This window comes from Ochotona princeps, chromosome 19 (assembly GCF_030435755.1).
Source record: "Ochotona princeps isolate mOchPri1 chromosome 19, mOchPri1.hap1, whole genome shotgun sequence".
Lineage (NCBI taxonomy): Eukaryota > Metazoa > Chordata > Mammalia > Lagomorpha > Ochotonidae > Ochotona > Ochotona princeps.
This window is the reverse complement of record NC_080850.1, coordinates 3,547,343-3,575,324: the sequence shown is the minus strand read 5'-3', so window position 1 is coordinate 3,575,324 and position 27,982 is coordinate 3,547,343. Positions and strand designations below refer to the sequence as shown.

At 47.9% G+C, this 27,982-nt stretch overlaps 1 protein-coding gene across 2 annotated transcripts; it reads left to right on the top strand.

The window, feature by feature from the left end:
- On the top strand, window positions 1-27,982 carry SFXN1 (sideroflexin 1). 2 transcript variants are annotated; one of them, XM_058677519.1, is made up of 10 exons: window positions 1-171; window positions 1,876-2,046; window positions 3,948-4,046; window positions 6,099-6,174; window positions 7,246-7,331; window positions 8,408-8,535; window positions 13,223-13,272; window positions 22,692-22,741; window positions 23,351-23,398; window positions 27,782-27,982. In XM_058677519.1, the coding sequence occupies exons 1-10, from the start codon at window positions 8-10 to the stop codon at window positions 27,876-27,878; spliced, it is 969 nt and encodes a 322-aa protein (XP_058533502.1). In that variant the 5' UTR covers window positions 1-7; the 3' UTR covers window positions 27,879-27,982. The 2 variants fall into 2 exon arrangements, with proteins under 2 accessions (XP_058533502.1, XP_058533503.1); XM_058677520.1 differs by having other exon boundaries at window positions 38-171; window positions 1,896-2,046.

The following is a 27,982-nucleotide window of genomic DNA, read 5'->3' as shown; positions in this document are numbered from 1 at the left end:
GACGACAATGTCTGGAACACTCCCACCCAACATTAACATCCGTGAGCCTCGATGGGACCAAAGCACTTTCATCGGGCGTGCCAATCATTTCTTCACCGTTACGGATCCCAGGAACATTCTGTTAACCAACGAACAACTAGAGAATGCAAAAAAAATAGTCCATGATTACAGGTACTGCGTGTGTAATGGAAGCCGTTATGTTAGTCTGTTTCCTCTAAACCTTCACTTAGTGGTTTCCTAATTCTTTTTTATCTTTTTATTTTGTTGGCAATAGTGCCCCCCCAATTTTTTTTAACCAAAAAACTAAAAAGTAGGAAGACCAGTATCCCCCATTGCTGACCCTTAAAGGCCAATATTCAAAGGCAGTTCTTCTTCCTGCCTCTACGTGCCAATCTGGGACATCCTCTTTTCCCAGCACCCCGCCTCCTCTTCCCTGATGCAACCACCCCTTGCTTTTTCTTATCCCTGGAAGAGATGGCGTCATGCGGAAAGCAAGTTGCCCATAGCTGGGAGGAAATGGGAGCTCACCTGCAGCTGGGTGCTGAGATAGGAAGGGTGCTGGAGACAGTGGGGGACGGTAGATTTGGAATGTACCCCACCAAGCTGAGAGAGCAGGTACGGTACAGACGGTCGAACCTTTCTGGCCACCACTTCTACATTCTGGGATTCAACCGACCATGGATCCAGCACATGCCGAAAACAGTTGCATGCACACTGTCCTTGTCATTATTCTGTAAACAAGACAGTAAAATAAGCATGTACTAGCACTTACACGGTGCTGCCGGTGTGAGTAGCCAAGGGTGGATTGGAGTATGTAGGGGATCGTGTATGGGCTCTGATACTGCAGCATTCCGCACCAGGGCCTTGCATATCCATGGCTTGTGGTCACCAAGGGGCACCCTGGAGGCAAGCCCCTCTGGGTACAAGGGATGGCTGTGTTCAGTGCAGCCCTGGGCAGCGTGTCCTGTTGTCAGAGTGCTGCGGTCATTGCAGACCCTGCACGAAGGTCTCTGATGTTAAGTATCCAGAGCATTGCGTAGCTTCTATGCAAATACTACACCAGGTCATCTACAGGATCAGAGCACCTTGGACTTGAGAACCCCAAAGGGTGGCTGTAATCGAACTGGCAGAGACGCTGTTTCTGAATGAGGTCACATTCTAGATGAACATGAATTTGAGGGGCGACGTTATTCAGCTGCGCATACGTCTAGGTGAAAAGGGTGGTTTTGCAGCACCACGTATAGCGTGCTGTCCTGAAATAAACACACGGTTGCTATGTAGATGCTAGAAGAAAGGCTGAAGATATTCACCGAGACTGCCGTGTGGCTGTGGGGAGGAGGAGGTGACGGGTTCGGTCACACTGATGCGTTTCTGAATTGTCTAATTTCTGGCAGCGAACATGCCTTTTGATTTTTGGCATTTTGTGTGGGGGAGGCAGTTATAGAAGAAAAAAAGTAACACATATGTACCTAAATCTTTACTTTTCACCTATCTGGATGTTCCAGCCAGAGGATTAAAACAAATTCATTATCTTTGATGGCCACAGCCTTTGTCTACATGGGTAAAAATATTTTACCATTTGTACAGGACATCTTTGGGGATGGCATTTCACACAAAGGCCGATTCAAAGTTGGAGACTTCCTCACTGCAGTAAAGATTCAGATTTCTTTGCTTCTCCCAAATCTCAGACAATGTGAGAAGAGTTGGGGTGCAGTGTTGGAGGTGCCCGCTCTGCTCCGGGGTCTCTAAGCAGCCCCCGACTGACTGTGGCAGTTAGGCGGGTCCCAACACCCAGGCCCAGTTGTCTCCGCGAAGCGACACTGGTGAGAACCGGGAGACGGACGGTCGCCATGTGATGTGTTGTTGTTTTCCCAGACAAGGAATTATTCCTCTAGGTCTCACAGAAAATGAGTTGTGGAGGGCCAAGTACATCTACGACTCGGCGTTTCACCCCGACACGGGTGAGAAGATGATCCTGATAGGGCGGATGTCAGCTCAGGTCCCCATGAACATGACCATCACCGGCTGCATGATGACATTTTACAGGTAAGCTGGGCATCCGGTCTGGAAAGGAAGTCCTGTCCGTAGCTTCCGGCCTGCCTTCCACTGCGAGTAGTTTAACCACACGCTTGTATGGGATGATGACTGTGTTCACTCGTTTGATTCCACAACATGGGCGTGTATCAGAGTATCACATTGCGCCCCAGACACATGTGAAAGCAAGGAAAATTGGGGAGCCGAAAGTGTTATCTGGAATAAGTTTATCTCTTATTATTTTGTTGGTGGTGGGGTGATTTTGTTTATTTGGGGGAAGACTAGGGAAAGGAGATGCACAAAGAGTTTGTTTTCTGCTACAAACAGCTTTCCCCAAGGGCAGGTGTTCCTTTACACATCTCAAGACAAATGTATTGTCCTGGCTTTCATGACATTTTGAGTCCCAGGTCATCAGTGTAGGATGTGTTGTACTGAAGTCCAGTATATGCAGGTGCAATTGGACCAGTGGATGGTCTTTCTTGTTCACATGTGAGACATACTGAAACTCTAGCTTTCAGAACATTTTTAAAAGAGTTAGAGAGAGAGAGAGAGATCTTCATCTGCTGGCTCACTCCCCAAATGACTGCAATGGTCAGAACTGGGGCAGGCACTGCCGGGACCTGGGAGCTTCTTCTAGGTTTCCCATGTGCGTAGCAGAATCCACAGTATTTGGGTCGTCTTCCACTGCGTTTCCCAGGCCGTTGGCAGGGAGCTGTATCAGGAGTGGAGCAGGTGGGACACACACTGGCACCCGTATAAAATGCCAGTGTTGTTGGTGGCAGCTTCACCTGCTGAGGCACAACATTGAACCCATAGAACAAATTTCCTAAAAAAGACTCATCCAGCTTGTCTGAACTAGTGACCGTGGAAGCACTCGGCAATAATGTCCTGAAGTATTGAAAGATCCTTTGAGACTACAGTTAATTAAGGGGCACTCACCCCTGAACGATGCCACCAAGAACGGAGTGGGGGAAGAGATGTAAATGTCTAAAAATATACTGAATATTTTAATTTTCTCTGTAATAGATAAGGTATAGATAGACTACTTTTTTTTATAAGTTAAAATTCAGATGTTGCTGCTTCAAAAAGAAAATGTCATTTTACTTTTAGTTACATTTTGTGAGTCAGGACTGGTAACTTTTTATTTTCCCTCTGCCAAATAATATTCTCTGTGTTGTTCCAAAGGAGGTACCGTTTTTGTCTAAGTCTCATATTGGAGAGATTTCAGTAGACAAAGGAAGGAAAAAAAAAGCAGAGGCTGTGAGCAGATTGTCTTAAATGCATTTGTACAGCTCAGGGGTGGGCAAGCTGCTCGGCCTGGAGCCAGCTGGATGCTTTAGGCATTATCATTCGCAGGCCATACAAAATAATGCGCTGAAAAGAGCCCTCTATAGATTTGTTGAATTTTGAATGTCACCCCAAATTGCGGAGCCAGACTGAAAGATTTTGCTGGCCTTGCACAGCCCGTGGACTGACTGTGCCCCACACCGGGTCTAGGTACAGGTGTAGGTATCAGTAACTGTACGTGTGACCTCGGCACAGCCTTGGACCTCAGACATCCATCAGCACAGGGGACATCAGGTGCAGCGAGAAGGGGCCGGGACTGCCGGTGTCTGCCAGTGGCTACTTTCTTCCCGAACAGAAAGGATCTGTACCTGGCTCTCCTTAAGTCTGACTCCGTGCTCCTAGGCAGCCTCTGATCATGGTGCCATCCTTAGGGAGAAGATGAGCAGAGAGGGTCGGGGTCTGCCCAGCCTCACAGATCCCGAGCTGTAGCTGTTGTGCCCTTGGGATGCCCCCTTCGCCAGCATAACTCATGTCTCACGACTGGCCTCCTCGGATGTTCTGTTTGGCATGGGGGGCTGGGTCCTGGTGACACGTGGCAGGGATGGTGACAGAATGCTGTGTTGCAGGACCACGCCGGCTGTGCTGTTCTGGCAGTGGATCAACCAGTCGTTCAACGCTGTGGTCAATTACACCAACCGGAGTGGAGACGCGCCCCTCACTGTGAAGTAAGGCTAAGGTCTCGCCCCATGTTTGATCTGCATGCTCTTGCCTTTTTTCAAACCAAGCTCTCTACATTTTCCCAGATAGCGCACAGTATGCTTAATAATGTCTCCTCCGATCACGATAACTTTGCTTCCAGCCTGTGTGCTCAGACCTCACTCTCACATGTGGGTGATGGTCCTGGAGGACAGTTCCTTTCTGACAACCTTGAGGTCACTGCCCCCACACGACTCAGAGCAGGCCGCGCAGTCTCTGCTAAATGATTGACTGCCTCTCACCCCCACTGGAATCCATCAGTGGCCACCAATATCAAAACAGAGATGTCAGCCATGAGGTCTCGGCAGAAATCAAGGGACACCATGCCAGGGTGACCTTGTAGCCAGTCTGTTTTTACAAAACTCACTGATGAAGCCCAAGAAAAAGAACTTGAAAATTTGCTTCTTGTAAATTATTTTTTAAAGATTCATCCATTTTTATTAGAAGTCAGATATACACAGAGGAGGAAAGTCAGAGAGGAAGATCTTCCGTCCAATGATTCACTCCCCAAGTGGCTGCAACAGCCAGAGATGAGCCAATACCAAGCCAGGAGCCAGGAGCCTCTTCCGGGTCTCCCTTGTGGGTGCAGGGTCCCAAGGCTTTGGGCTGTCCTCAACTGCTTTCCCAGGCCACAAGCAGGGAGCTGGATGGGAAGCAGGGCAGCCAGGACACAAACTGGTGGCCATATGGGATCCTGCACTGCAAGGCGAGGACTTTAGCCACTGGGCTATTGTGCCAGGCCCTCCCATAAATTTTTGTTAGACAGGCTAGAGATTAACCACAAATGCTAACGTAACTTGTGTAACACTGGAAAGGAAAAAATAGTTTTTTTTTTTAATCACTTCCAATTGTTCTCGACTGCCCATATTCTACTGTCGTTGTACAGAACAAAGATGATTAAAATCCTCAACCAGCCACGTTTGTCACTTTTACAATTTTGAGAGACTTGCTTGTGCTTAATTAATTGCAAGTTGAAAACGAGCCTTTGCAATCTCATTTTAAGAACAACACCAGTGCATTTTTTCCTTTGCGTATGTTTGTTTAATATTGAGGGAGGATTTTCATGTAAGCAGATACCTCCAAATATCTAGCCGAGTATGCATTTCCAGCCTCCTCCTTCCCTAGCAATCCCTGCTGCTTAAGTGCATAATTAAATATGCACCTGTGTAACAATTTAGTCCAGGATGAAGACCTTTCTGGTCTTCTTCACTTTTTTTTTCTTAAAGATTTATTCATTTTATTACAGCCAGATATACACAGAGGAGGAGAGACAGAGAGGAAGATCTTCCATCCGATGATTCACTCCCCAAGTGAGCCGCAACAGGCTGGTGCGCGCCGATCCGAAGCTGGGAACCTGGAACCTCTTCCGGATCTCCCACGCGGGTGCAGTGTCCCAATGCATTGGGCCGTCCTTGTCTGCTTTCCCAGGCCACAAGCAGGGAGCTGGATGGGAAGTGGAGCTGCCGGGATCAGAACCGGCGCCCATATGGGATCCCGGGGCTTTCAAGGCGAGGACTTTAGCCGCTAGGCCACGCCGCCGGGCCCCGTCTTCTTCACTTTCTTTTCTAGATTCTTCCTCTTGTAGAGTAACAATGCATATTGCTTCGTACTTTCTCCTTTCTTCATTATGCCATTTTATGGTTCTCATTTTTTTACATTTGTGTTTCTTTGAGAGAGACCGTGCATACCCAAAGGCCTACATGGGTTGCGGCTGGGCTGAGCCAGAGCCAGTGTCTAGGAACTCAATCGAGCTCTCCCACATGGGCGGCAGGGCTCCACCTGTGAGAGCCATGGTTGATTCCTAGGATCTCTGTTAGAAAGCTGGAGTCCGGAGCAGAGGCGTGTGTTCAATTCAGATGTTCTGGTAGGGGCACCACATCTTGATCAGCATCCTGAGGTCAAACATCACGCCCCCTGCCCGATTCTCCATTCATTGTCGTCTTTCTCCTTTAGTCCCAGTAACATATCCACAGTTCCTGGCGTTCTCTCACCATTCCTGCAACATCTTTTTCTCTTCGCAGGGAACTGGGGACAGCTTATGTGTCTGCGACGACGGGGGCTGTGGCCACAGCTCTGGGACTGAATGCGCTCGCCAAGGTACTCGGATTTCTATTTCAGTAGTGGAGCTTCTTCATTTGTTTTCACTAGTCTTGCCCTAAGCCCCTGTATTATTTTTCTTCAATTTTTCAAGTTTTTATTTGAAAGTCACAGATGAATAGGTTTAATTCTTTTTTGTTCAAGGGACAGATGTTATTTGAGAGAAAAGGAGAGACAGAGAGACCTTTCAGCCTCTGGTTCACTCCCCAGATGGCCATAAATGACCAGAGCTGGGGTGCTCCCAAGCTGGTAACCTAGAGCTTGTTCCAGGTCTCCTATGTGGGTACAGGGGCCCAAGAACTTGGGACATCTTTTTCTTAGGCATGTTAGCAGGCAGCTGGATGCGAAATGGAACAGCCAGGATGCAAACTGGTACCCATATAAGATACTAATACAGCAGGCAGAAGCTTAACGTACTATGCCATGATGCCAGCCCAAAAAGTAAGAATTTACAGAGAGAGGCAAAGACAGAGAACTCTCCTGTGCATTGTGTCACTCCTCAAATGGTTGCAACAGTCATGGCTGGGCCAGGCTGAAGCCAGGAGCCAGAAGTCACCTCTGGCTCTCCCACGTGGATGGCAGGGGCACAGCCATTTGTATCATCTGCTGCATCTCCCAGGCCACCAGCAGTGAGCTGGCTCAGAAGGGAAGCAGCCAGGGCTTGAAGTGGCACCCACATGGGATGCTGACATCATAGGCTGTGGCTTTGCCTGCTACACCCCCTCACTGATTTCTAGTTCAAGTCACATGGCTTTCTTAGAATCATTATCTTCTGCTGCGTATTTAAGTTCTATCTTCAAATGAGTTTGGAAAGGGTTATCACTAATACCAGTGGCCAAGGCCAAGGTTGGTGCTTCTCTGTGTGTGTAAAATGCTCACATTTCAGCCCTTAGAGACCATGTGGCTCAGAAGAGGCAGGGGAGCCAGCAGTGTCAGGACTCACTGCACGCTAGACCAGCACCTGCACCTGCAGCTACACTAAGCTGTCAGAATGACCCAGACATATGTGCCTAGTCAACACTTCCTTTCAGGGAAAGCAGGATAACGCTATTGGACCTGTCTCGTCCGCAGCACGTGTCCCCTCTGATAGGACGCTTCGTGCCCTTTGCTGCGGTGGCCGCGGCCAACTGCATCAACATTCCGTTAATGAGGCAAAGGTAAGATGGGGTGCGAGGCTCTTGTGTGGTCGTACTTGGTTTTGATTGACCTGGGAAAATCTGTCTGAATTCATCCAGGCGACATTACGTAAGATCTGGGACTTGCTTTGAAATCGTCTAAAGGTGGGGAGGAGGATGAAACAAGCTTAGCCAGGGTTGCTGACTACATAGGAGTTTTACTTGGAGAAGCATGCGGAGAGAGGCTGACGGAGCTCCCGTTTGGCTCATCCCCAGATGCTTGCGACAGCAGGCCACAGCCGGAAACTGAGAACCCAATCCAGGACATCTGCAGATGTTTGGCACATGACTGCTGCCTCACAGGGCATGCGTTAGCAGGAAGCTGGATTCCAGAATAGTGCCAACACGCAGGCTGTAGGAGGTGGGCATCCCAGCCAGGCTTCCCACTGTACCTTACCTGAGCTGCAGGTGAGGGCATGGGTGTCTAGAATAGTCTTGCTCCTGTTTAAAGATAAAGTTTACAAGATGTACCTCCAGTTCATATTCCATTGTGCTTGGGGTAGACACAGAAGGTCCATGAAAGAGCATTGGTTCAAATAGGTTCCTCCCCTGAACCCTGACATTTTTGTTCTATTTTATTTTGTTTTGTCTTTTGAATAGGCAAAAAAAAAAAAATTATAGGAGAAGAAACAAAAGGAAAAAGCTTTCTAGGGTGGATATGAAAGTAGGGAACTCCAGGAGTTAAAATGACAGTAGGCCATGTGCTAAGGTTTCCTTCCATGGCCAGACAATGAGTTGAATGAATAATGCAAAGAACTTTTATCTCAAGTTTGAACATGCACATAGACTTGAGTCTTCTGTTGGAGAAAATCCATGCTTCACATCAGACTGTTATCAGAAAAATCATCCCCTATTGTAGAAGCTTCTAAGTGTCCCTGCGGCTTTTGTGTCTGTCACAAGGTGGGCGGCGGGGCCATATTGTTAAACTTGTTCATGGTGTTTGAAGATAGACCTGTCGGTGCCAAGTGACACTTGAGTGGGTATCCAGATGGAGCAGCGGTTTGGTCTTCCCCTCGTGGCCATGGGCACACTTCCATGATGGTGTTTCTGCTCTGCAGGGAACTCAAAGTTGGCATTCCTGTCACCGATGAGAATGGCAACCGCTTGGGTGAGTCGGCGAATGCTGCACAGCAGGCCATCGCTCAGGTTGTCATATCCCGGATTCTCATGGCAGCCCCTGGCATGGGTGAGTAGGGCTTCCTTCTCCATATACAGAGTGTGAAGAAGCTCGTGTGTGATCAGTCGACAAAAGAGATCGCCCCCCCCGTTTAGGAGCCAGAGTTCTGGCGCAGCAGGTTAACCTGTTTATGATGTCAGCATCCCACGTCTGGGTACTCGATCAAGTCTTGGATGTTCCACTTCCAATGTAGTTTCCTACTTATGCACCTGGAAAGGCAGCAAAAGATGGCTCAAGTGTCTGGGCCCATGCTGCTTGTGTGGGACACCTGGATGAATTTCTAGGCTCCTGGCTCCATCCTAGCCATTGCAGCCGTTTGTGGAATGAACCAGTTGACCGGAAGATCTGTATCTTTCCTGTAACTACTACCTGTTTGTGCATGACTCTACTTTTTCAGAAAATTCAATAAGTCAATCTTTTTTGAAAGACAGCTTTACAGAGAGAAGGAGAGACAGAGAGAGACATCCTCCCTCTGTTGGTTCATTCCACAAATGGCCACGATGGCCAGAGCTGAGCGAATTTGAAACCGGGAGCCTAGAACCACTTCTGGATCTCCTACATGGTTGCAGGGACCCAAGGACCTATGCGTTCCCAGGCCACAAATAGCGATCTGTATCAGAAGTAAAGCTGCCAGGACTAGAAAACAGGTGCCCGTATGGGATGCTTGCACTGCTGGGTGGAGGATTAACTGGCCCCATCAATAAACACGTCTTTAAAAACACAAACCAGCTCTTTTAGTGGGAATTACTTTCCACTAGAGGAAGCAGAAAATAAAGAAAAATACCTGTTCCAGGTTGAATATGCCTTACCTTGGACTCTTTCTCATTAGAAATTTTTTCGGGTTAGGAGAATTTGGGGATTTTTGCATGGGATTACACATAATGAGTTATCCCAAGTCTAAATAAGGAAGTTCATTTATGTTGCATATATACCTCATACACACAGCCTGAAAGTAACTTTGGACCATCTTTTTAATGCTTTCCTGTTGGAAACGAATTTGTATATCCCAACTGAAGGGCATCGAATAGGTCTTGGGAGTTCAGAATAAGCTGTGTTGTGCCCCTGCCTTTTAGCTGCGAGCTGTCCTGGGATGCCAGGTGTGGGATTTTGTGCATGGTCTGTCATGTCAGTGCTTGGACTGTTTCTGATTTTGAAGCATTTAGGATTTTTGGCTTAGGGTTAGTCAATCACTGAACCAGGATAAGGGAGGAAGGGGACAAATGCTTTGGGACGTGTTGGTATGGAAGTAGAAAGAACAGCCAGAGAGAAGGTCTGGGCGGCTGGAGGTAAGGGAGTAAACCAGCAGAGTGCCTGGGACAGGTTTCCTGGGCAGAGGGAACAGCAGCTTCCAGAAGGCAGGAGCTTGCCTGTTGCAGTTGGAGGCATCTTTGGGAGGCAGGTCCGCCGGAGAGGAGAGACGGACATGGAGGACCAAGGAAGGACTTGGGCATCTCAGGAAGGTCATTCGGGAGCTGCAGCATGCCTCTGACCTTGAATCTCTGGGCTAGGGAGCCGTGCAGATGGTATGCGTGGAAATGGTGTTATCCCACTTAGATTTTCACTGGGTAGCACTGGATGTTGTGCCAAGAACAGACGGAGGAGGGAATGAGAATGTTGGCGAGACCATGTAGAGGCTATCTCTCTTTCTGCAGGCAAGAGGCAGTGGCAGGTTGGACCTGGGTGGCATGCTAGGGGTGATGAGGAGCTGAAGGGTAGGACTTTGGTGTCTTTGTCAATCTTGGAAGGTCCATGCAGAGAACTAATTTATATCAAAGGTTTATTTCTGTCCATTGAAAACCGCTTGGAACACAGAGTGAGTGTGGAAGGCTGGAGCAGCTGTGAATAAAACATGTGCCAAGTAATTACTCAGTTTTCACTCCTGGAGTTGGTGTGACCAAAAGCGGAAAATCTCCATTCTCTGTGGCTCTCCTGGGAGTCCCTGGGCCACTGGTGAGCTGCTAAGAAGCACTTTGGGACCGAGGCCTGGCAGAGATCCTGCCATGCTAGGAACCAGGGCCTGGGCATCACTGGGCATCGCCATAATCTTCACAGAAAGCCACAGATGCCAGGTTCGATCCCACTGTTTGTCATGAACAGGACATGGCTGTTCACACGGATCCCCCCCGAGGACGCACGCTGAATCAGCTGCCGTTGGGTATCCCCATGAGTATTCTTTGTTACTGTCTTTAAATCCCTTTTGCCACTACAGTGCCCCTTGGCTGGCAAACAGGTGTCACCGACAAAAGTAGAAGTGCAGGAAGGAAGACTTTGAGGAACATTCTAGAGTCAGGTTCTGTATGCACAGGTTGAAGCAATGGAGGCTTGAAAATATGTGTAAAAACCAAATCGCATTTGTACTAAATGAGTACAGCCTGTGTGTGTGTGAGATTAATCCCCAACCAATACTGTGTAAGAAGGGTGCTACTTCAGAAAGCCCACAGGAAGTGGATTAAAAGACATATTTATTTTGCTTCAAAAGATTTTCTTTAAAATCAATGACATATGAATCAAAATGTTCATGAAAGGAGCCCCACTGAAGTGCTGGCATCCCACATGGATGCAGGTTGGTGTCTGACTGCTGCACTTCCTATCCAGTTCCTGATCATGTGCCTGGAAAAGTAGCAGAAGACAGCATAAGGCTTTGGGCCCTGCATCTGTGCAGCAAACTCAGGAAAAGCTCCTGGTTTCTGGCTTCAGACTGACCCAACTCCGGTTATTGCAGCTATTTAGGGAATGAATTTCTCTCTCTCTCTCTCTCTCTCTCTCTCTCCCCCTCTCTCCCCACTTCTTTCAAGTAAAATAAAATGAAAAGTTTTGGAAATACATATTATGAAAAAAGAAAAACCCTGCAGCATAGACACAAGAGTATTTATACCAAAATAAACTGATTTTAATTTCATTCCATGAACGCGTTTGAAGCCCCTCTGATTGACATAGTGGTTACAGTGTATTACGTATTCCGAGTTACCAAGAGATCAGCCCATGGGTTGGAAAACTCGAGCCCATGGGCTGTATGAAGCCTGTAGGATCATATGGTCTGGGCCCCCCAAGGGAACTGCAGATGAACTCAACACTCAGTAAATCCAGAGCAGGTTGCTTTTGTAGTTGCTGATTTCTGTGTGACCTAGTGTCTCCATGGCCCCTGGCAGAAGAAAAGTTTCCAGTCCCATTTACGGCATGCAGGAGTTTGAGCGAAGGTTAGATGCAAGCATCATACCGTTGATAGAAGCAGCTTGGGCATCTATGGATTGGCCTGTATCTGTAGGGGAACCCCTGTCTTCACAGCCTGGCCAAAGCTCACTGTGGAAGGGTCAGAATGGCCCGACTCAACAAAAGAACACAGCCTCAGCCTTGTGGGATGCCTGGGCGTCGTGTGGGGATGTCTGGGAAACCACAGTCCTGAATGTGGGCAGACTCCCCTGAGTTCAGGACCAGCAAAGGCAGCAGTGATCCAGCAGGTAGTGTAGGTCCTGCCCCTACAGAAGGCCAAGTGACTCAGTGCCAGCTTCCTGCTGCGTGAACTCTTGGTTTGGGTCTTCTTTGTTATGTAACACCTTTCCTCCTCCTGACGCTCAGCCAGCCCACTCATCTCTTCCCAGTCAGTTGTCTATTCTAAGTACTCTTTAGGCCCCAGAGAACACACATTCTTTGTTTCCCAGGGAAATCTAGAAGGGTAATTGGCATGGATATGACAGTTCAGTCTGACAAAATGTGTGAGCGGATCAGCCAACGCTGCCTACCACATCCCTGACATCTTACAGACATAGTTGCGTGTGATCATCACAGCCAGGTCTAAAGCAGTTTGCCTCCCTTTTGTAGAGAAGAGAAGCAAAGAAGGGCGGCTCAGAGAAGACAGGGAATTTTTGGAGGATCAGGTGCATAGCAAATGGCTTGCTTCCACTAAAGCACTTTCTGTCTTGTCTCAGACAGGATTCTGCACGCTGGTAGCCATGTGTGAATTTCTGAATGTTTAACTAAAACAGAAGAGCAAAGTTCCTACTGTTTGTGTACAGTAGCCTACTTAAAGTTAAAAGATAAGTTCCAGGTCCAGAACAGTGGCATTTCGGGCTAATTTTCCACCTGTGGTATTGGCAAGCCTAGTGGGTGGTAGTTCAAGTCCTGATGGCTGCTGCACTTCCAATCCACCTCCCTGCCAATCAGCCTGGGGAAACAGCGGAGCTGGCCCAAGTCCTTGGACTCCTGTACTCATGTGAGAGGCCTGGGCGAAACTGCTGGTTCTTGGCTCTGGGCTTCTAGCTTTGGACTAGCCCAGCTCTGGCCATTGTAGCCATTTGAGGCATGAAGCAGTGTGGAAGATCTCTCTCTGTCTCTCTCTCTCTCTCTCTCTCTCTACTTCCGTGTCTGTAACTAACTGCCTTTCTAGTAATACTAAATAAGAGAAATCTTTCCCAAAAAAATGTGAAGTTCTCTTAAAGGTTATAAAACTTTTTGCCTGGCAGGGGGCATTAGAGTGGGTTTGTTGTTGTTGGTTTTAAATATAGAAAATGGTTACAGTTTTTAACTCAATAAAATGGAATTTAATCATTTCAAGGATTACTACACGTAGCTTTTACTCTGCCGGTCTGAATGTGCCATGAAGTTTATTGTCAAATGTTGGGGATGGGGACGATGGGGGCATTTGAGTTGGAAATAAGATGTTAAATAAAGAATTGAAAAGTCCTGTCTTGACTTTCAGCCATCCCTCCATTCATCATGAACACTTTGGAAAAGAAGGCCTTCTTGAAGGTAAGCCAGGTTACCCTCTGTCCCCTTCACAGCCCTCTCCACCCTCTCTCAGACTTCAAGCTATGCAAAATATTGCCTGTGTCAACATGGAGTTTGACTTTGCAAGTCAGTTTCTCTCAAGCGGTGATGGCAAAAAAAAAAAAAAAAAGAAAAAAAAGGTGTTTTGGGAACATTGTCTTTCTCATCTCAGATATTTGAAAGGCTTGTCGGTGAAGACCGTTGGGTGCAGACTGATCTTTTACCTCACCAATGCGCTTAGGCATCTGTGGGGTGCCTAGCCAGGCGAAAAGGAAGGCACGGTGTGAACTTGGCGTTGATATGTTTATTAGTCCCTAACTGTACAGTCGGAAATTAGAAAAATAGTTTAGAGTGGTAGCTTTCCAGAAGATTGATTTTTATAGCCCTGGTACATTTCTCGTCAGTGATCATATCTAATGATTCATTAGGGGCATCTTGACTCCCCTCAAAACCTAAAAATACCACAAGATGAAATTTTATAGCTAAGACATCTCAGTGTATTACAACAGGTCCCATTGTTGTAGTCCACCGTGGTCCAGAACTACTGAGTGAAAAATTCCAGACCAATCCATCAGTTACAAAGTGCACACTGTTCTTTGTAGCATGATGCATTGTTGTTGTGATATACAGTATGATAGTCTGGTTGGACTGTATGATATTTCCATTTTATGATTAATTACTCTTCATCTCTTGCCAAATTTATAAATGAAATGTTATCATAGGGAAAAAAAAAACAACCACATGGCATAGATAGGATTCACCAGTGTAGCTTCCGGCATTCCTTTGGCAGGAGTCTCAGAACATATCCACTATGCACTATGCGTGTGGTAGGTTCTTTGACCGCACACATTATCACACCTGCCTAGCCTTCATTTGCTTATTCCCACAACCAATAGGGGACCATGGGATAGGGCAACTGGGCTCAGTGCTGGTTAGAAATTGCCGTGGTTGATCTGCCGGAAGAGATGGCTCGGGCTCCTCCATGAACGGGCAGAACTTGGCGTTGGGAAGAGTGCATTTCTCTTGAGGTGAATTGCCGTGAGTCCCAGGACCACTAACCCCAGGGACGTTATTGCTGACCGCGGTCGCTGTGTCCGTAGACATGCCTGCATCCGGCAGCTGGGATGTGCTGAGGTTTGGTTGCCCAGGTAGAGGCACTGGGAGGTGGGACTTGTCATGGCTTCCTGGAGGCGGGGCCAGAGCTGAGGAAGGGAGAGGAGCTCAGCTCCTTGGTCCCTGCCCACTTCCCCTCTGCTTATCCCCATGCAGCCCCCAGCAGAAGCCGAGCCGGTACCGCGGCAGTGCGCTTGGATTTCACAGCCTACAGAACAAATAAGCTTCTGTTCATGCAGCGTTCCATTTCAGCTTTCCTAGGCTGGCCACAGGAAATGGACTAAGGCCCTCTCGGTGGGTCACAGAGGATCAGTGTTAAGTGAACCCTTTGTGAGTGCTTTCTGTGCATTGATGTTCTTGGGCAAACAAGCTGAGGAACCGTGCTATGTAGAAACAGCAACTCTGGGGGCCTCTTGAACAGGCAACCTCAGGATGCTGTGTGTCATTGCACCCACCTCATGGGAGGGAACGTGGCCCCTGTCTGAGTACCTGCTCTTAGATTTGTTCTTAGAAATTTTGGAGACATGCAAGAGCTGCATCCTTGAAGCTGCCACGTGCAGCAATCCTACGGACTGATATGTAGTATGTGACTCAGTATCCTGGTGGTTCTGCTCCTGAAAACAAACCCGCAGGCCCTGCGCTTTCCCAGAAAGTACACCCTTAGAAACCCACCAAGCCCCCCGTCAGTCTTCACTGTAGCTCTGACAGCTGCATCACAGCCTGAAACAGAAGTACCAATCAGCTGTACACATCCAAGTAGGAGAAATTTTTTTTGGTACTACCTCTTCTGGCAGTTTTGCCTTCCGGTGCTTTTCATGGCTTGTGGACCACTGCAATCCAGACGTGATAAATGGGATATTGCAAACAGAAACAGTCCATCAGTTTGAAATTGCACAGCATTCTGCATAGTGTGATGGAAGCCTCACGTCCTCCCCATCTGTCCAGCAGATCCACCCCTAGTGTCAGTCACATAGCAGGCATCTGGTTTATGAGAGGGGCTGTGTTTCGGGGACCCTGATTTAACAGTGCTGATACCAGCGGGCAGAGTAGTGATGCTGGCACTCCTACTGTGGTCTGTTGTCATGATTGCTCTGTTTTTGAGTATGTTGTCATTAACATCTGCCTATGCCCGATTTATCAGTTCACCTACATCATGAGAATGTGTGTTTAGGGAAAAGCACAGCATATGTGGGATCCAACACTGTCTGCAGTCTTAGGAGTTCGTGGACATCTGAGGGTCAGCGGAAGCTGTGGCAGCCAAAATGTGACGGTGGCCTCATTGGGCATGTGGCAGACATCAGCAAGTTCTTACTCGTGTGAAGGTGTTCTGTAGACCTGTTTCCAGTGCAGAGTTTAGGCAGTGTTAACTATGCAACTACTAAGGGATGACGGACTAGGGGAGCTGCAGCTATCTGTCACAGCTACCACTTGATGTCAGCAGCTGGGCTTCATCCATTTTTGACATTGCCAAGACTTCCGGTTCATCTGAAAAGTCAAAATGATGCACCATCCACCATCCATCCCTGTCTTAGATGAAGTAACTCAAGTTTTGAGAGAGAGACACCTACAAGATGAACTTGGCATGGAGGCTAGTAGCATTACCCTCCCTGACAGGGTGGTCGTAAGGAACCCGTCTGATGGTTGCATCGCTGAACCGCTGTCCTGGGTTGCTCTCTGCCAGTTCATGGTCCTGCAAAGGCATTGGGATTGTAGTATTTCCAGGAAGGTATGTGCTGACCCAAGCACATTTTGACTTGCACACCTCATTGGTGACTCTTAAGGTATCGTTGTCTCACTTTGGACTTGACCAAAAATTGAAAAACACATTTGCTAAAGCAAAGTGCCCCTCCTATTCAATGCAAGTGAAAGCCGCCTTTGAAAGCTAGTCCCTGTTGCCTTGCCCGGAGGATATAAGGCTTGTAAATTCTCATCTTATCAGTTTGGCAGATAAGCCAGACCATCCATGAGGGAGGAGTCGTGAATGCAGGTCATTGAACCAAGAAAGACACGAGGTCATCGTGGGAGCTTGCAGACACCCAGGAGTGCAGTCCAGAGGTCGCCCCTGGGGATCGCATCCCCACTGCTGTTCAAGCTTGCCCTTTTTCTTTTCTCAGACTCTCAAATGCCACCTGATACCCAGTTCTGCCAAGCATCTTAGCAGCTCGCTCCAGAGTCTCAGAATGCTGCCAGAAGGACAGTATTCCATGGAGTCTGGCTGCAACAGTAAATACGTATCCTGATTGTGGCTTGGAATTCCAGAAATTCTATAAACCTGCCCTTCAGCCTGTCTCACTGCTGAAAAGTTAAGTCGATGAAATGGAGTGACCACTTCATTCTCCCAGGTCCCATGTCTCTGAACTCCCGGGGCTTCCGTGTTGGAAGTGTTGGTGTAGGTTACCTTGGTCTCTCAGTTACAGACACTGGGCAGGTGACAGACACCGTTAGATAAAGTGCGTCACTTTTTAGCTGTCACAAATGGAAGTTGCTGTGAATAAACTGGCATGGTCTCATATGAGAGAAGCAGCTAGCCCCCCTCTTTAGCCCATCATGGCTGTGGTGTGTGATTTTTATATAGTAAATGCATCACATGAATCTGTATCATGTTCGTTCTTTCTCACCGTCACCTTCGCTTCTGTTATTTAGTTTTGCCTAGTGTCAGACCTATCAACAATGGTAGAGCGTCACCTGTCTCATTTCTACTCAGACTCCCTGCACGCCCTGCCTGCCACATCGAAGGGTCCGTCGGTTTGAAAACACCTATGGTGGCAGGTGGTCAAAGCAGAGGGTCTGCTTGTAGCAACATCTTCTAGGCCACAGCGGAAGATGTGGCCTGAGGAAAGTCGTGGGTGACTGCCATCAAGGCACCCATATGTAACTTCCTCCCAGTCCAAAGCTACTTCAGTGTTGCATTCAGTGGTTGGAGGGAGGACTGTGGGCTGTGCTGGACAGTGTACACATTGCCGAAACACCCACAGGTGGATATCTGACGGTATCCCTACTGGTCCTCTCCTTTCCCACATTCCAAGCACTTTGGCCACTCCTTGGAAAGCAGGCTTTCCCATACCCCTCTTCCAAAGGCTCAGGGCCCCAACCTCACGGCAGCTCAGGTGTAAGTCACCTCGCGCTCTCCCCTTCTCATTCTGCGGCTGCAGGGCCTGCGTGTGCCTCCGCCGGGAGGATGAATGTATCTAGGCTTGTATCTTGGAAGGAAACAAACCCCTCTGCCAGTGTGAAACTAGCTGAACAGCCATGGCATTTTTAAACAGCGATACGAGGGGAGCATTTGGTGTGACTCATCCTCCCTCCCCCCCGCCCCACGCCTCATCTCTACCCAAGTGCATCGGCTGTAGGCAGGTGACTCATGGAAATTTTTGCAGCTAAAGCTGAAAGTTCACTGCTTAAAACTGGGTGCTTTCCTGCACAGCTTTCTTGCTGTGGCCTCTTTAAGCTTGGGTCATCCTTTCTGGCGTGGTGTACCATTGGATCCTTGTTCCTGAAGTTGTAGCTGTCACGTAATGCTTTTAGTGAGAGTGCATGACCATGTCTTCCTCAGTAGCTTTTCAGGCTTGCCAGCAGCCGCCTGTGAATGTGGCGTCTGTTTGTTCATTTCTAGATTTCCTTAGCAGCCTTTTGCCCAGTTCCTCTCATGTGCCAGGCAGTGGAACAGGCACTGGAGCGACACAGGGAATGGATAGCATGGCAGGGAAGAGAAGCACAGGACAGGTGGTCACGAGACTTGGGGCACAGACGAGGTGTGGTACCCAACTGCTGTCGGTCGGGGGGTGGGGGGGAGACTCGGCCCAGGGCACTTGGGGCACAGACGAGGTGTGGTACCCAACTGCTGTCGGTCGGGGGGTGGGGGGAGACTTGGCCCAGGGCACTTGGGGCATAGACGAGGTGTGGTACCCAACTGCTGTCGGTCGGGGGGTCGGGGGGAGACTCGGCCCAGGGCACATGGTCTGTACAAGCTCCGTGAGGACAAAGGGCGTGTCTGGGGAATTTGTGGATGCTGAGGTGGGCTGGGTTGTTTGGGGAGTGTGCCATATACAAAAATTACCTCTTGTTGACTCGTAGATCCAAAGTGGCGAAGTCTACCAGCATAAAGCTACTAGAATAAAATGTAACGGAACAGTAGAGTTAGACACAGGTTTATTTCTGTCTCTCTCTTTTTCAAAAAATATTTATTTATTTTGCTAAAGAGGCAGGTTTTTTTTTTTAAGATTTATTTTATTTTTATTGGAAAGGTAAATATACATAGAGGAGAAGAGACAGAGAGGAAGATCTTCCATCCGATGATTCACTCCCCAAGTGAGCGCAACATCCGGTGCTGTGCTGATCCGAAGCCAGGAGCCAGGAACGTCCTCCAGGTCTCCCACGCAGATGCAGGAACCCAAGGCCCTGGGCCGTCCTCAACTGCTTTCTGAGGCCACAAGCAGGGAGCTGGATGGGAAGTGTAGCTGCCAGGATTAGAACTGGCGCCCAGATGGGATCCCAGCGTGTTCAGGGCGAGGACTTTAGCCGCTAGGCCACGGTGCTGGGCCTAAGAGGCAGATTTTATAGAGGGAAGGAAAGCTCTTCCATCTGGTAATTCATACCCCAAATAGCTGCAATGGCCAAAGCTGAGTTGATCAGGAGCCAGGAACCTCCTATAGCTCTCCCACATGGGTACAGGACCCAGGGACTTAGGCCATCCTCCGCTGCTTTCCCAGACCACAAGCAGGGAGCTGGATAGCAAGTGGAGCGGCTGGGGCATGCACCTGCGGCCATAGGGGATGCCGGTGCTTCAGGCAGAGGATTAGCTGACTCCTAGGCCCAGATTAAAAAGACACAACCCCAAAAGCACAGTAAGGGAAAACTTGACATATTGAACTTTGTCAAGAATTTGGAATGCTGTTCTTCAAAAGCTGTAAAGAGAATGAGCTACAAGAAACAGCCTGGGAGACCATTACTGGAAAGTGTGGAACGCACAGAGGACTTCTGTTCACTCAACTGAAGAAAACGCCCAGGAGCTGTGTGCTCTGTACGAGAGCACCGAGGGTCGAGGCCTGCCCCTGGTTTCTGATCCCAGCTTCCTGCCAGGGCAGACCCTGGGAGGCAGGGGGCAGGGATGGCCCGAGGGGTTCCTGCCACCCGCGTGGGAGACCTGTCCTAAAGGTCGGGTTTGTGGCCTCACTGCAGCCCTGGCTGTTGTATACGTTTGAGGAGTGAACCGATACATGGGATAGAATCAATCTCTCTCTCTATTTGTTCCTGTCTCCTCAAATACGTTTTCGTAGAAAAAAGAAACAACTAAAAAGTGGGACAAAATAATCAAGCAGACACTTCACCAAATATGCAGGCATTCGTTATGTCATTGGAGAAATTCAAATTAAAACTGCGTGAACAGCTACTGAACACCTGTTAGAATGGCTGAACTAAGGAAAGACTGACCTTAGCAACTGTGGGGGATCCAGAACCCTCTACGCTGCTGGCAGACCTGTCAGATGGTACTGCCGCCTTGGGAAATCTCCTGGAAGTTACTTACAAAGTTAAGCCTAGGCAACCATATGACCAGCCATTTCATCCCCAGTACTTACTTGGGAGATGTGAAGGTATGTGTCCGTAACCCCAAACTAGAAGCATGAGTGAGCATCCAAGTGATTACCCCAGAGAGGAGATGCTGTGTGTGAAGTCCTGGAGTTGGAAGCTAATAATAGATAATGTAGGTCAGAGGGCACAGAGAGTTGGGGTGTAGGGTTCAGGAATGAGGCAGGAGTAGCTGAGGGTCATAAGAACACATGGGAGATGGTGGATATGGCCATCAGGCCGTGCTGCTAACGACTTCCCAGTGTCGCCGTATATTGCCACCTAACACTGCACACATCCAATAGGTACAGTTGGTTGTGAATCAGCAAAGATACTGAAGTGGGCAGAATCCTTGAGGAAAACAGCTATCAAATCTTATCCAACCTTTTGAGCTTTTTGTGATGATTACTGTATTGAGTTCATTTGAACTTTTTACTTAAAATGTCTTGCTTTTTCTTTTTTTGAAGATTGATTTGACAGAGAGAGATAGAGGGAGAGAGATCTTCCATGGACCTAGACCACTCCCCTGAGTGGACAGAGTAGCTGGGGCTGAGTTCCCAAAAGCCAGGAGCTAGGAACTCTACTGGAGTTTCCCAAATGCCTGAGCTATTATGCAGTGCCTTCTTGGGCACATTAGCAGGAAGCTGGATTGAAACTGGAATAAATGGGACTCAAATCGGCACTCCAGTGTGGTAGTAGCTTGAATCTACTACTATGCCACAATGTCCATCACTAAAACACCATTTATTTGTGTGGTTTTGTTAGGCAAGGCAGTCTAGCTAGTGGGAGACGCAGCCTCTCCATGCACTGGCGTGATCCCAGAGTGAGTTTTGCTAAAGGTGGCAGGAAAAGAGAGACACCCGATTGACTTTTTTTTTCTTAAAGATTTATTTATTTTATTACAAAGTCAGATATACAGAGAGGAGGAGAGACAGTGAATCCGATGATTCACTCCCCAAGTGAGCCGCAACAGGCCGATGCGCGCCAATCCGAAGCCGGGAACCAGGAACCTCTTCCAGGTCTCCCTCGCGGGTGCAGTGTCCCAAAGCCTTGGGCCATCCTTGACTGCTTTCCCAGGCCACCAGCAGGGAGCTGGATGGGAAGTGGAGCTGCCGGGATTAGAACCGGCACCCATATGGGATCCCGGGGCATTCAAGGCGAGGACTTTAGCCGCTAGGCCACACCGCTGGGCCCACCCGATTGACTTTTGCAAGGTCAGTTGGGATTCCCTAAGATTCATGTCATTTAGGAGCCTTTCCATTGAAACCCTGAAGGACCGTCCATTCAACCTTCTGTCTGGCTTGCTCATCTCGGAGGTGCTGGGTGGAGGACAGGGTAGCCGGTTTGTGGCAGAGCAGAGTTCATTTGTAATGAGGAGGCTGCTCCCATGGGCCCAAGTTCATCTGTGTGTGCAATGGCATTCAGCATTCAGCTCGCCTTCCCGTCACCAAGGCCGTGACCCAGCCAGCACAGTTGTCACATATCCAGAAAGTGCTAGAGCAAGTATTTACTATGTCCTTAGGAAAACCCTTCATCAAATAGAGCCACCTGTCAGCAGTGCAGCTGGTGACAACCCACCCGGGCAGCAGTCGTCCCTTGAGACCGTGTCACCTAGCGATGTCGTGGCCATGTTTGTGTATGTACACTTTAGCATCATAGATGACGTCACTGCTCAGCAGATTTCTGAGAATCTGTCATTCTAGTGACATATCACTGCTTTCCTTTTCTCTCTGTTCTCTAAGGGGTAGCCATGTGGACCCTCTTCCTGTTGACCGTGTTTCTCGCTCTCTCGCCCGTGCCTTTCTGTCTTTACAGCAACCCTCCTGAGTTACCTTTGTTGTCAGAGGAGTCTCCTTGGAGACAAGGGTACGCCACTCTCGCACGCTATTTCTAACAACTTGCATTGACTCTGGATCCAAGTTGGCTGATCTCATTACCGCCCCACTCCCACTCCCACCGTGGCTGCAGCTCTTTTCATGGCCTTATTTGCATAACCATAGACCTGATTGCGCCTTATATTGTGTATTTTGGTAGCTCTCCCTTTTAAAAAACCTAACAGTACTCATTCCATGAAAGGTCAACTCATTTATTAAAAAAAAAAAAAATGCAAGTAGTACAATGTTTTGTGGCAGAAATGGCTTGAACCACCCTGACAGCAACTCAAGAAAGAGGAAGTTGCAAGGCAGGTGGGAAATGGCAGATGCTGTGTTCAAGGCATCTGGACCAGGCACATCCTGGACGCCGGCTGGCATCTCCTCTTCTGTACATGATTAGGAAGCTGTTAGAGCTTGGAGACATCCATCGATCTTCAGACCGTACCACCAGGCTATGTTACCTCCCCAGCCGGGAGATACTTTACAGTCCAGCCTCAACTGTTTCTCCACCTCTTCCATGAGGGCACTTTAAAAATGTTCTTGGAAGTTGGAAATCTGAGACATTTATTTGGAGGTGCAAAAAACTTTCCGAAACGCTTTGTTCACAAGTTTGCGTATTCCGTGCCGTTGGTAACAGCAAAGCAGTACACCTGTGGCCAGGGCGAATGCAGACAGAAGCCGCTGGCCATTTATTTGCATGCGCGTGTGTTTACAGAGCAAAGAGGGTTCCATGAAGTCCAGACTAACACACTGGGTGCCGTGTCACCCGGCATCTTACTAACCCATTCCATCTGATTTTGTGAAGGGGAGAGGTGCCTTCCGCTCACCGTCATCTCTTTCTCAATACAGAGGTTCCCGTGGATGAGCGCCCCCATTCAGGTTGGATTAGTCGGCTTCTGGTGAGTAGAAATCACCGTGTACAACGCGTTTCTTGTTTTCAAGGCTAAACATGCAACCTACAAAAGGTGGAGAACATGGGACCATCCCCCAGCATTCCAAAACCTGTGGTTTTACACACCCTGGAGAAAAGACTTTTCAGCAAAGAACAAACATTTCAAGGATTCCTTTCTTTAATTTTGTAATTCTTTACTGTGGGATAGCTCAGAATGTCAGTTCTGTTAAGGAACACGGTTGATAACTGAGCAGAGAGATATAATATGAATTATGGAATTCTTGCTTTGATAAAAAAAATTCCTGATAGAGAAAAAAAATAATAAAAAACATCCAGGGCTCATGGTCCTAATATTTAGATTAAAAAAAAAAATGACCATTAGAGGAACCTTTGCGTGGGTTTTCTAAACAGTTATCTCTGCCGTTTTTTTTTTCTCCACTGTTTTGGTAATAGGAGGTCATAAAATTGCCACAAACAGGACCTATTTGTATAAGGGAGTGTAATGCTTTAAACAATAACCGGTTATTGTTAAAAAGGTAAAATGAAAGAAAAAAAAAAAACTGAAATGTCAGGCATCTCCAAGTGGTCTGATTTGTGTTTTTGTGTTCTTTGGAAGTCTGGTGTTTGCAACGCCCCTGTGCTGCGCCCTGTTTCCCCAGAAGAGGTATGTACCTGCCGACCCTGTTTCCCCAGGGCAGCGCGTCTGGGCCCCGCCATCCTGCTGGGGGTGCGCAAGCGGCTGGGATGCTGGTTTCACGGGTAGGGACGTTTAAGCTGCAAAGATCACAAACCAGGATCTCTGATGGCCCAGCCGTCCCTCATCTCAGCTTCTGACCTCTCTTGTACCAGCTCTTTTCTGCCCTCTAGTGTTGGATTTGAACATGCTTGATTCTTTGGTGAGAATCAAGTTAATTCCGGTACAGTTGTGCTTGTTTTTGCACAATGCAGCGATTGCTCAGGTGTGTTCGCGTTCAAGTTCTACCCGGGTCTCAGGGATGATCGGCACTCACCTTAAGGCCCAGGGTGTTTGCCTTGCCTCTTCCTTCTGACTCCCCCGTGGGCTGCCTGCATCGAGTCCTGGTCCCGGCTTTAGCCCAGCCATTGCAAGCATTTGGCAGGAACCAGTGGGTAGGTTGTATGCTTGCATGCTGTCTCTCTCTCTCTCTCTGTCTCTCCTCTGTGAGTGTGTGTGTGTGTCTGCCTCTCAAGCAAATAAAGGTTTTCTTTTTTAAAAGAAAAAAAATCGCATGTAAGGGAACATTACAGCAGTTACATGCACATGCTGTGCCATTGCACGCGAGACTGTGGGCCTGAGACTCCCAGGAGCGTGCAGGAGCTTACCCCCCATGCGCATCAGGGGACAACTACAAGATCTGCAAACCCAGAGACAAGCTTCCTGTTGAAGCCATGATTCTTGTTTTTGGAGTGTTGTGAGAAAACCAATGCATTCTTCCTAATATCTGTTTTTGTGATTCATTGTAATTTTTAGGTTTAAGAAATCAAAAGCTTTCTGTACCTTTTAGCGTCCAGAGGGCCACGCCTCGTGGAGTTGATGAGTTTACTTTTGGGAAACCTCTGCTTGTTTTGGGGCCTCGTTCTGTTGAAGATGAAGGCTTTTCCATCCATCTGTAATGCATGTATTTGCCTTTCACTGGGTCTCTGGCTCCTTGCTTGTGCACAGTTGGGTCAAACACAATCTTGGGTTCCTATGCTGTCCTGTCCGCCTTCTCACTCATGAACATCAGTGAATCCACTGTCCAGCCCTTCATTTTGTCCGTAAAAGTCCTGCCGCTCAGTTACACCCTCAGGCTCCTCCAGCCCCTCTCCCTGCCTCTCCTGCTCTGCCACACGGGGATGTCTGTATGCTTGGCTGTCTACAGATAGAAATGTAGATACAGGTATCTAGAACATTCTGGAACTCCGCCACTCCTCACACTGCAGCACGTGGCTATGTGTCAGTCACGGTTTTGCAGCTGTGTGATCATCAGCTGTGTGACCGCAGTCATCCTTTCTCCTGTGGGAATGTGTGGTGAAATAAGTTGCATTAAAATGTGTTGGAAGCAACAGACAAGTTGCTTTTACAGAAGTTTACTTTACCTGTTTATGTTAGGAAGAAAGAATGGCTGAAAACTAATTAAAAAAGAAAGATCAAAGAATAAATTATAGGTAGCAGGAAGAAGATAAGACAATTAGAAACAAGTGAAGCAGATAACAAAGCAAGAGGTTTAACCCAGACAAAAGTTGGTTTTTGAGGTTGACACAATGGCTCAACTGGCTAATCCTCAGCCTGCAAGCACCATCATCCCATCTGGGCACCAGTTCTAATCCCGGCCGCTGCACTTCCCTTCCAGCTCCCTGCTTGTGGCCTGGAAAAGCAGTCAAGGACTGATCAAAGCTTTGGGACCCTGCCCCCACGTGGGAGACCCAGAAGAAACTCCTGGCTCCTGGCTTCGGAAAGTAAATCTGAAAGTTGGGTCTTTGAAAAGAGTTTTGGTTCTCTGGTGAGGTTAGTCGGAGCACAGCGAGTAATATTATAAATGGGAAAATGGCATTACTATAGAGTTGGCAGAGATTAAAACTATACTGTCAGTACTATTAGACCAATGGAGTTGAGAACATGGAAAAGCCTAGTTTCTAGAAAAGCATTAGCAAGCCTGCAGCTCTCGGAAGTCTGTGTAGGCAGGTGCTCACGGTGGAGGCTGGCGCACCACCTGCTCCTCGCTGGCACAGAGCTGGCTTAAACACAATCCTTGGACCTTCAGCCAAAGACACGCAGCTGGCTTTACTGTGAACCCAGCCCAGATAGCAAAACCAGAAGAGATGAAATGAGTTGTACCAAATTTCTCCTAAGAAAGAAAAGACGCTCCCTATCACGTAGGCAGGCTGAAATTGTGTTCATCGTGGTTGTAGACACGCACAGATCAGTGGAGGAAGGGCCTGGAGCCGACCTACGTGATGGTTAGGAACCTGTGGCCTTTACACAGGAAAGGTCGGCCTTCACATCTCATTTGCCCCTTGGGTTTCCTCAGCTGTAAAATTATTACAATAATAAGTTCCCTTTTGGGGGTATTATTCTTAATTAATATTTATTTACTTATTTATTTGAAACTCGGAGTTACAGATAAAGAGGGAGAGACCCAAAGAGAGAAATCTCTTGTCCACTGGTTCACCCCCCAGATGGCCACAGCAGCCAGGCCAAAGCCAGGAACTTCTTCCGGTTATCCTGTGCAGGTGCAGGGCCCCAGCAGCTGCAGCATCTTCTGCTGCTTTCCCCAGGCCATTAATGTGACACTGGATTACAAGTGGAGCAGCCATAAAGTGGCGCCCATTGAGACACAAAGCTGCAGGTGGCAGTATCACCTGCTAAGTCGTAAAGCTCCCCCCCAGGGTTTCTAGAAGGTTCCATGTGCCACGTCTGCCCTGACAAGTGATCAGTAAAGCATGGCCAGTGTCATTAGCAGCAGCAGTGGCGTTTTAAAATGACCCAAAGACCCACTACATAGAAATAGCCACTGCGGGGTGGTTTTTTTTTTCTGCATGCATATTTTTTTCATACTTTTTGCCTGTTTTTGTGGAAATTTATCTTTGCTTTTTTTTCAGCTTCACATTTTTACCTAATCTGAATTGTATTAAATGCCAGTGGTTTTTGAAAGACATTATACGTCAGTATTACTGCTGGTCATTCTGGCAGAAAGCACGGGCAGTTTTTCTTACACTTCCACAAGGATGCCCCAGGAAGTTCATGGGAAACAGAGCTGACACAGAAGTTCATTTGGGTCTGAAGAGTTTTGACATCTATGTATAAAAATGTATCCAAAGTACAGATTTTCCATGAACTTTTTAGAGACTCCTTGTGTTTGGCATTGACTTACAATATAAAGCAAGTGTTCCTGGAGATGCTCCCACGAGACATGCTAGCCGCTTAGAGTCCTTAAATCGATGATGAGCGTCACGTCTCTCTCAGTGAGGACAGGACACATGGGCTGTTTTTTCATGTACGTGTTAGTATTTTCCAAACATGGTACAACAAGCATATATTAGTTTATAGTAAACAAAAGCACTCTAGGATAAATGATTCTTTTGCTGCTGCAAATCACCCTGGGTGCATAACACTTGCCCCGTCAAAGCTAGACACAGACGGTATTGTAACATCAGCACAGTAGTCATGTTGGCACCAGCAAGGGCTGGGGGTCATTCCCCGCCACTCCTGCCAGCAGCAAAGACTCTGCTCATCTTTCAACAATGTAACAAATAAAAAGATAGGCAGGAGGTTCCTCTTTTTCATTTCTATTATACATATATTTTTAAATTTTTTATTTATTTTTGTTTTTTATTTTATGATCCAGTTCCATACATTCTGGGATTTCCCTTATCGCCTCCCCAAAATCCCTCCCCCGCCCACTGATTTCCCCTGTCTTATTACAATAGTATAGTCCTTCATAAGCAGTCATAAGTCCTGACCTTGAGGGGTACGGAATGCCAGACAGTCCGGCATCCTATTGTCAAGATATATTTAATAGTTTCATTGGGAGTCCATCTTTGATTTGGCAGTAGAGGTACAATTTTTATTTTTCAATTCAAAGGTTTGTTGGTTTTTTGTTTGTTTTTTGGTTTTTGGTTTTTTTAATTTAAAAGGCAGAGTTGCAGAGAGAGAAGAGACGAGAGAGCGATCTTTGATCCCCGGGTTCACTCCCCCAAATGGCCACAGCAACCAGAGCTAGGGCCAGTCCAAAGCTGGGAGCTTCTTCTGGGTCTCCCACGTGGGTGCAGGGTCCCAAGGAATTGGGCCGTCCTCCATTGCTTTCCCAAGCACATTAGCAGGGAGCTGGATCAAAAACGGAGCAACCAGGACTCGAACTGGTGCCCATATGGGACGCCAGTGGCTTAGTTTACTGTGCCATGGAGCCAACTCCAGGTAGGTTCTTATGCACAGTGCATTTCTTTGATGATGGACAATGTTCCAAAAGGAGCAATCACTCACCTCGTTCTGGGTCCTGATTCCCTGTGCCTGACCCTCAGTCACCCTGCCTTTTCTCCCTTCCCACAGTTCCATGTCTGTGACCAGCTTGGAGGCGGAGCTGCAGGCCCAGATCCAGGAGTCCCATCCTGAATTACAGCACGTGTACTTCAATAAAGGATTGTAGATTCGAGAGAGACACCTCCGCAGCTCCGTCCTGCTGCCTGCAAGCCTGGTGGAGCCATGTCAGTGAGGAGACACCCCGTTTGGCCTGCGTGCTCCCAGGTGCAA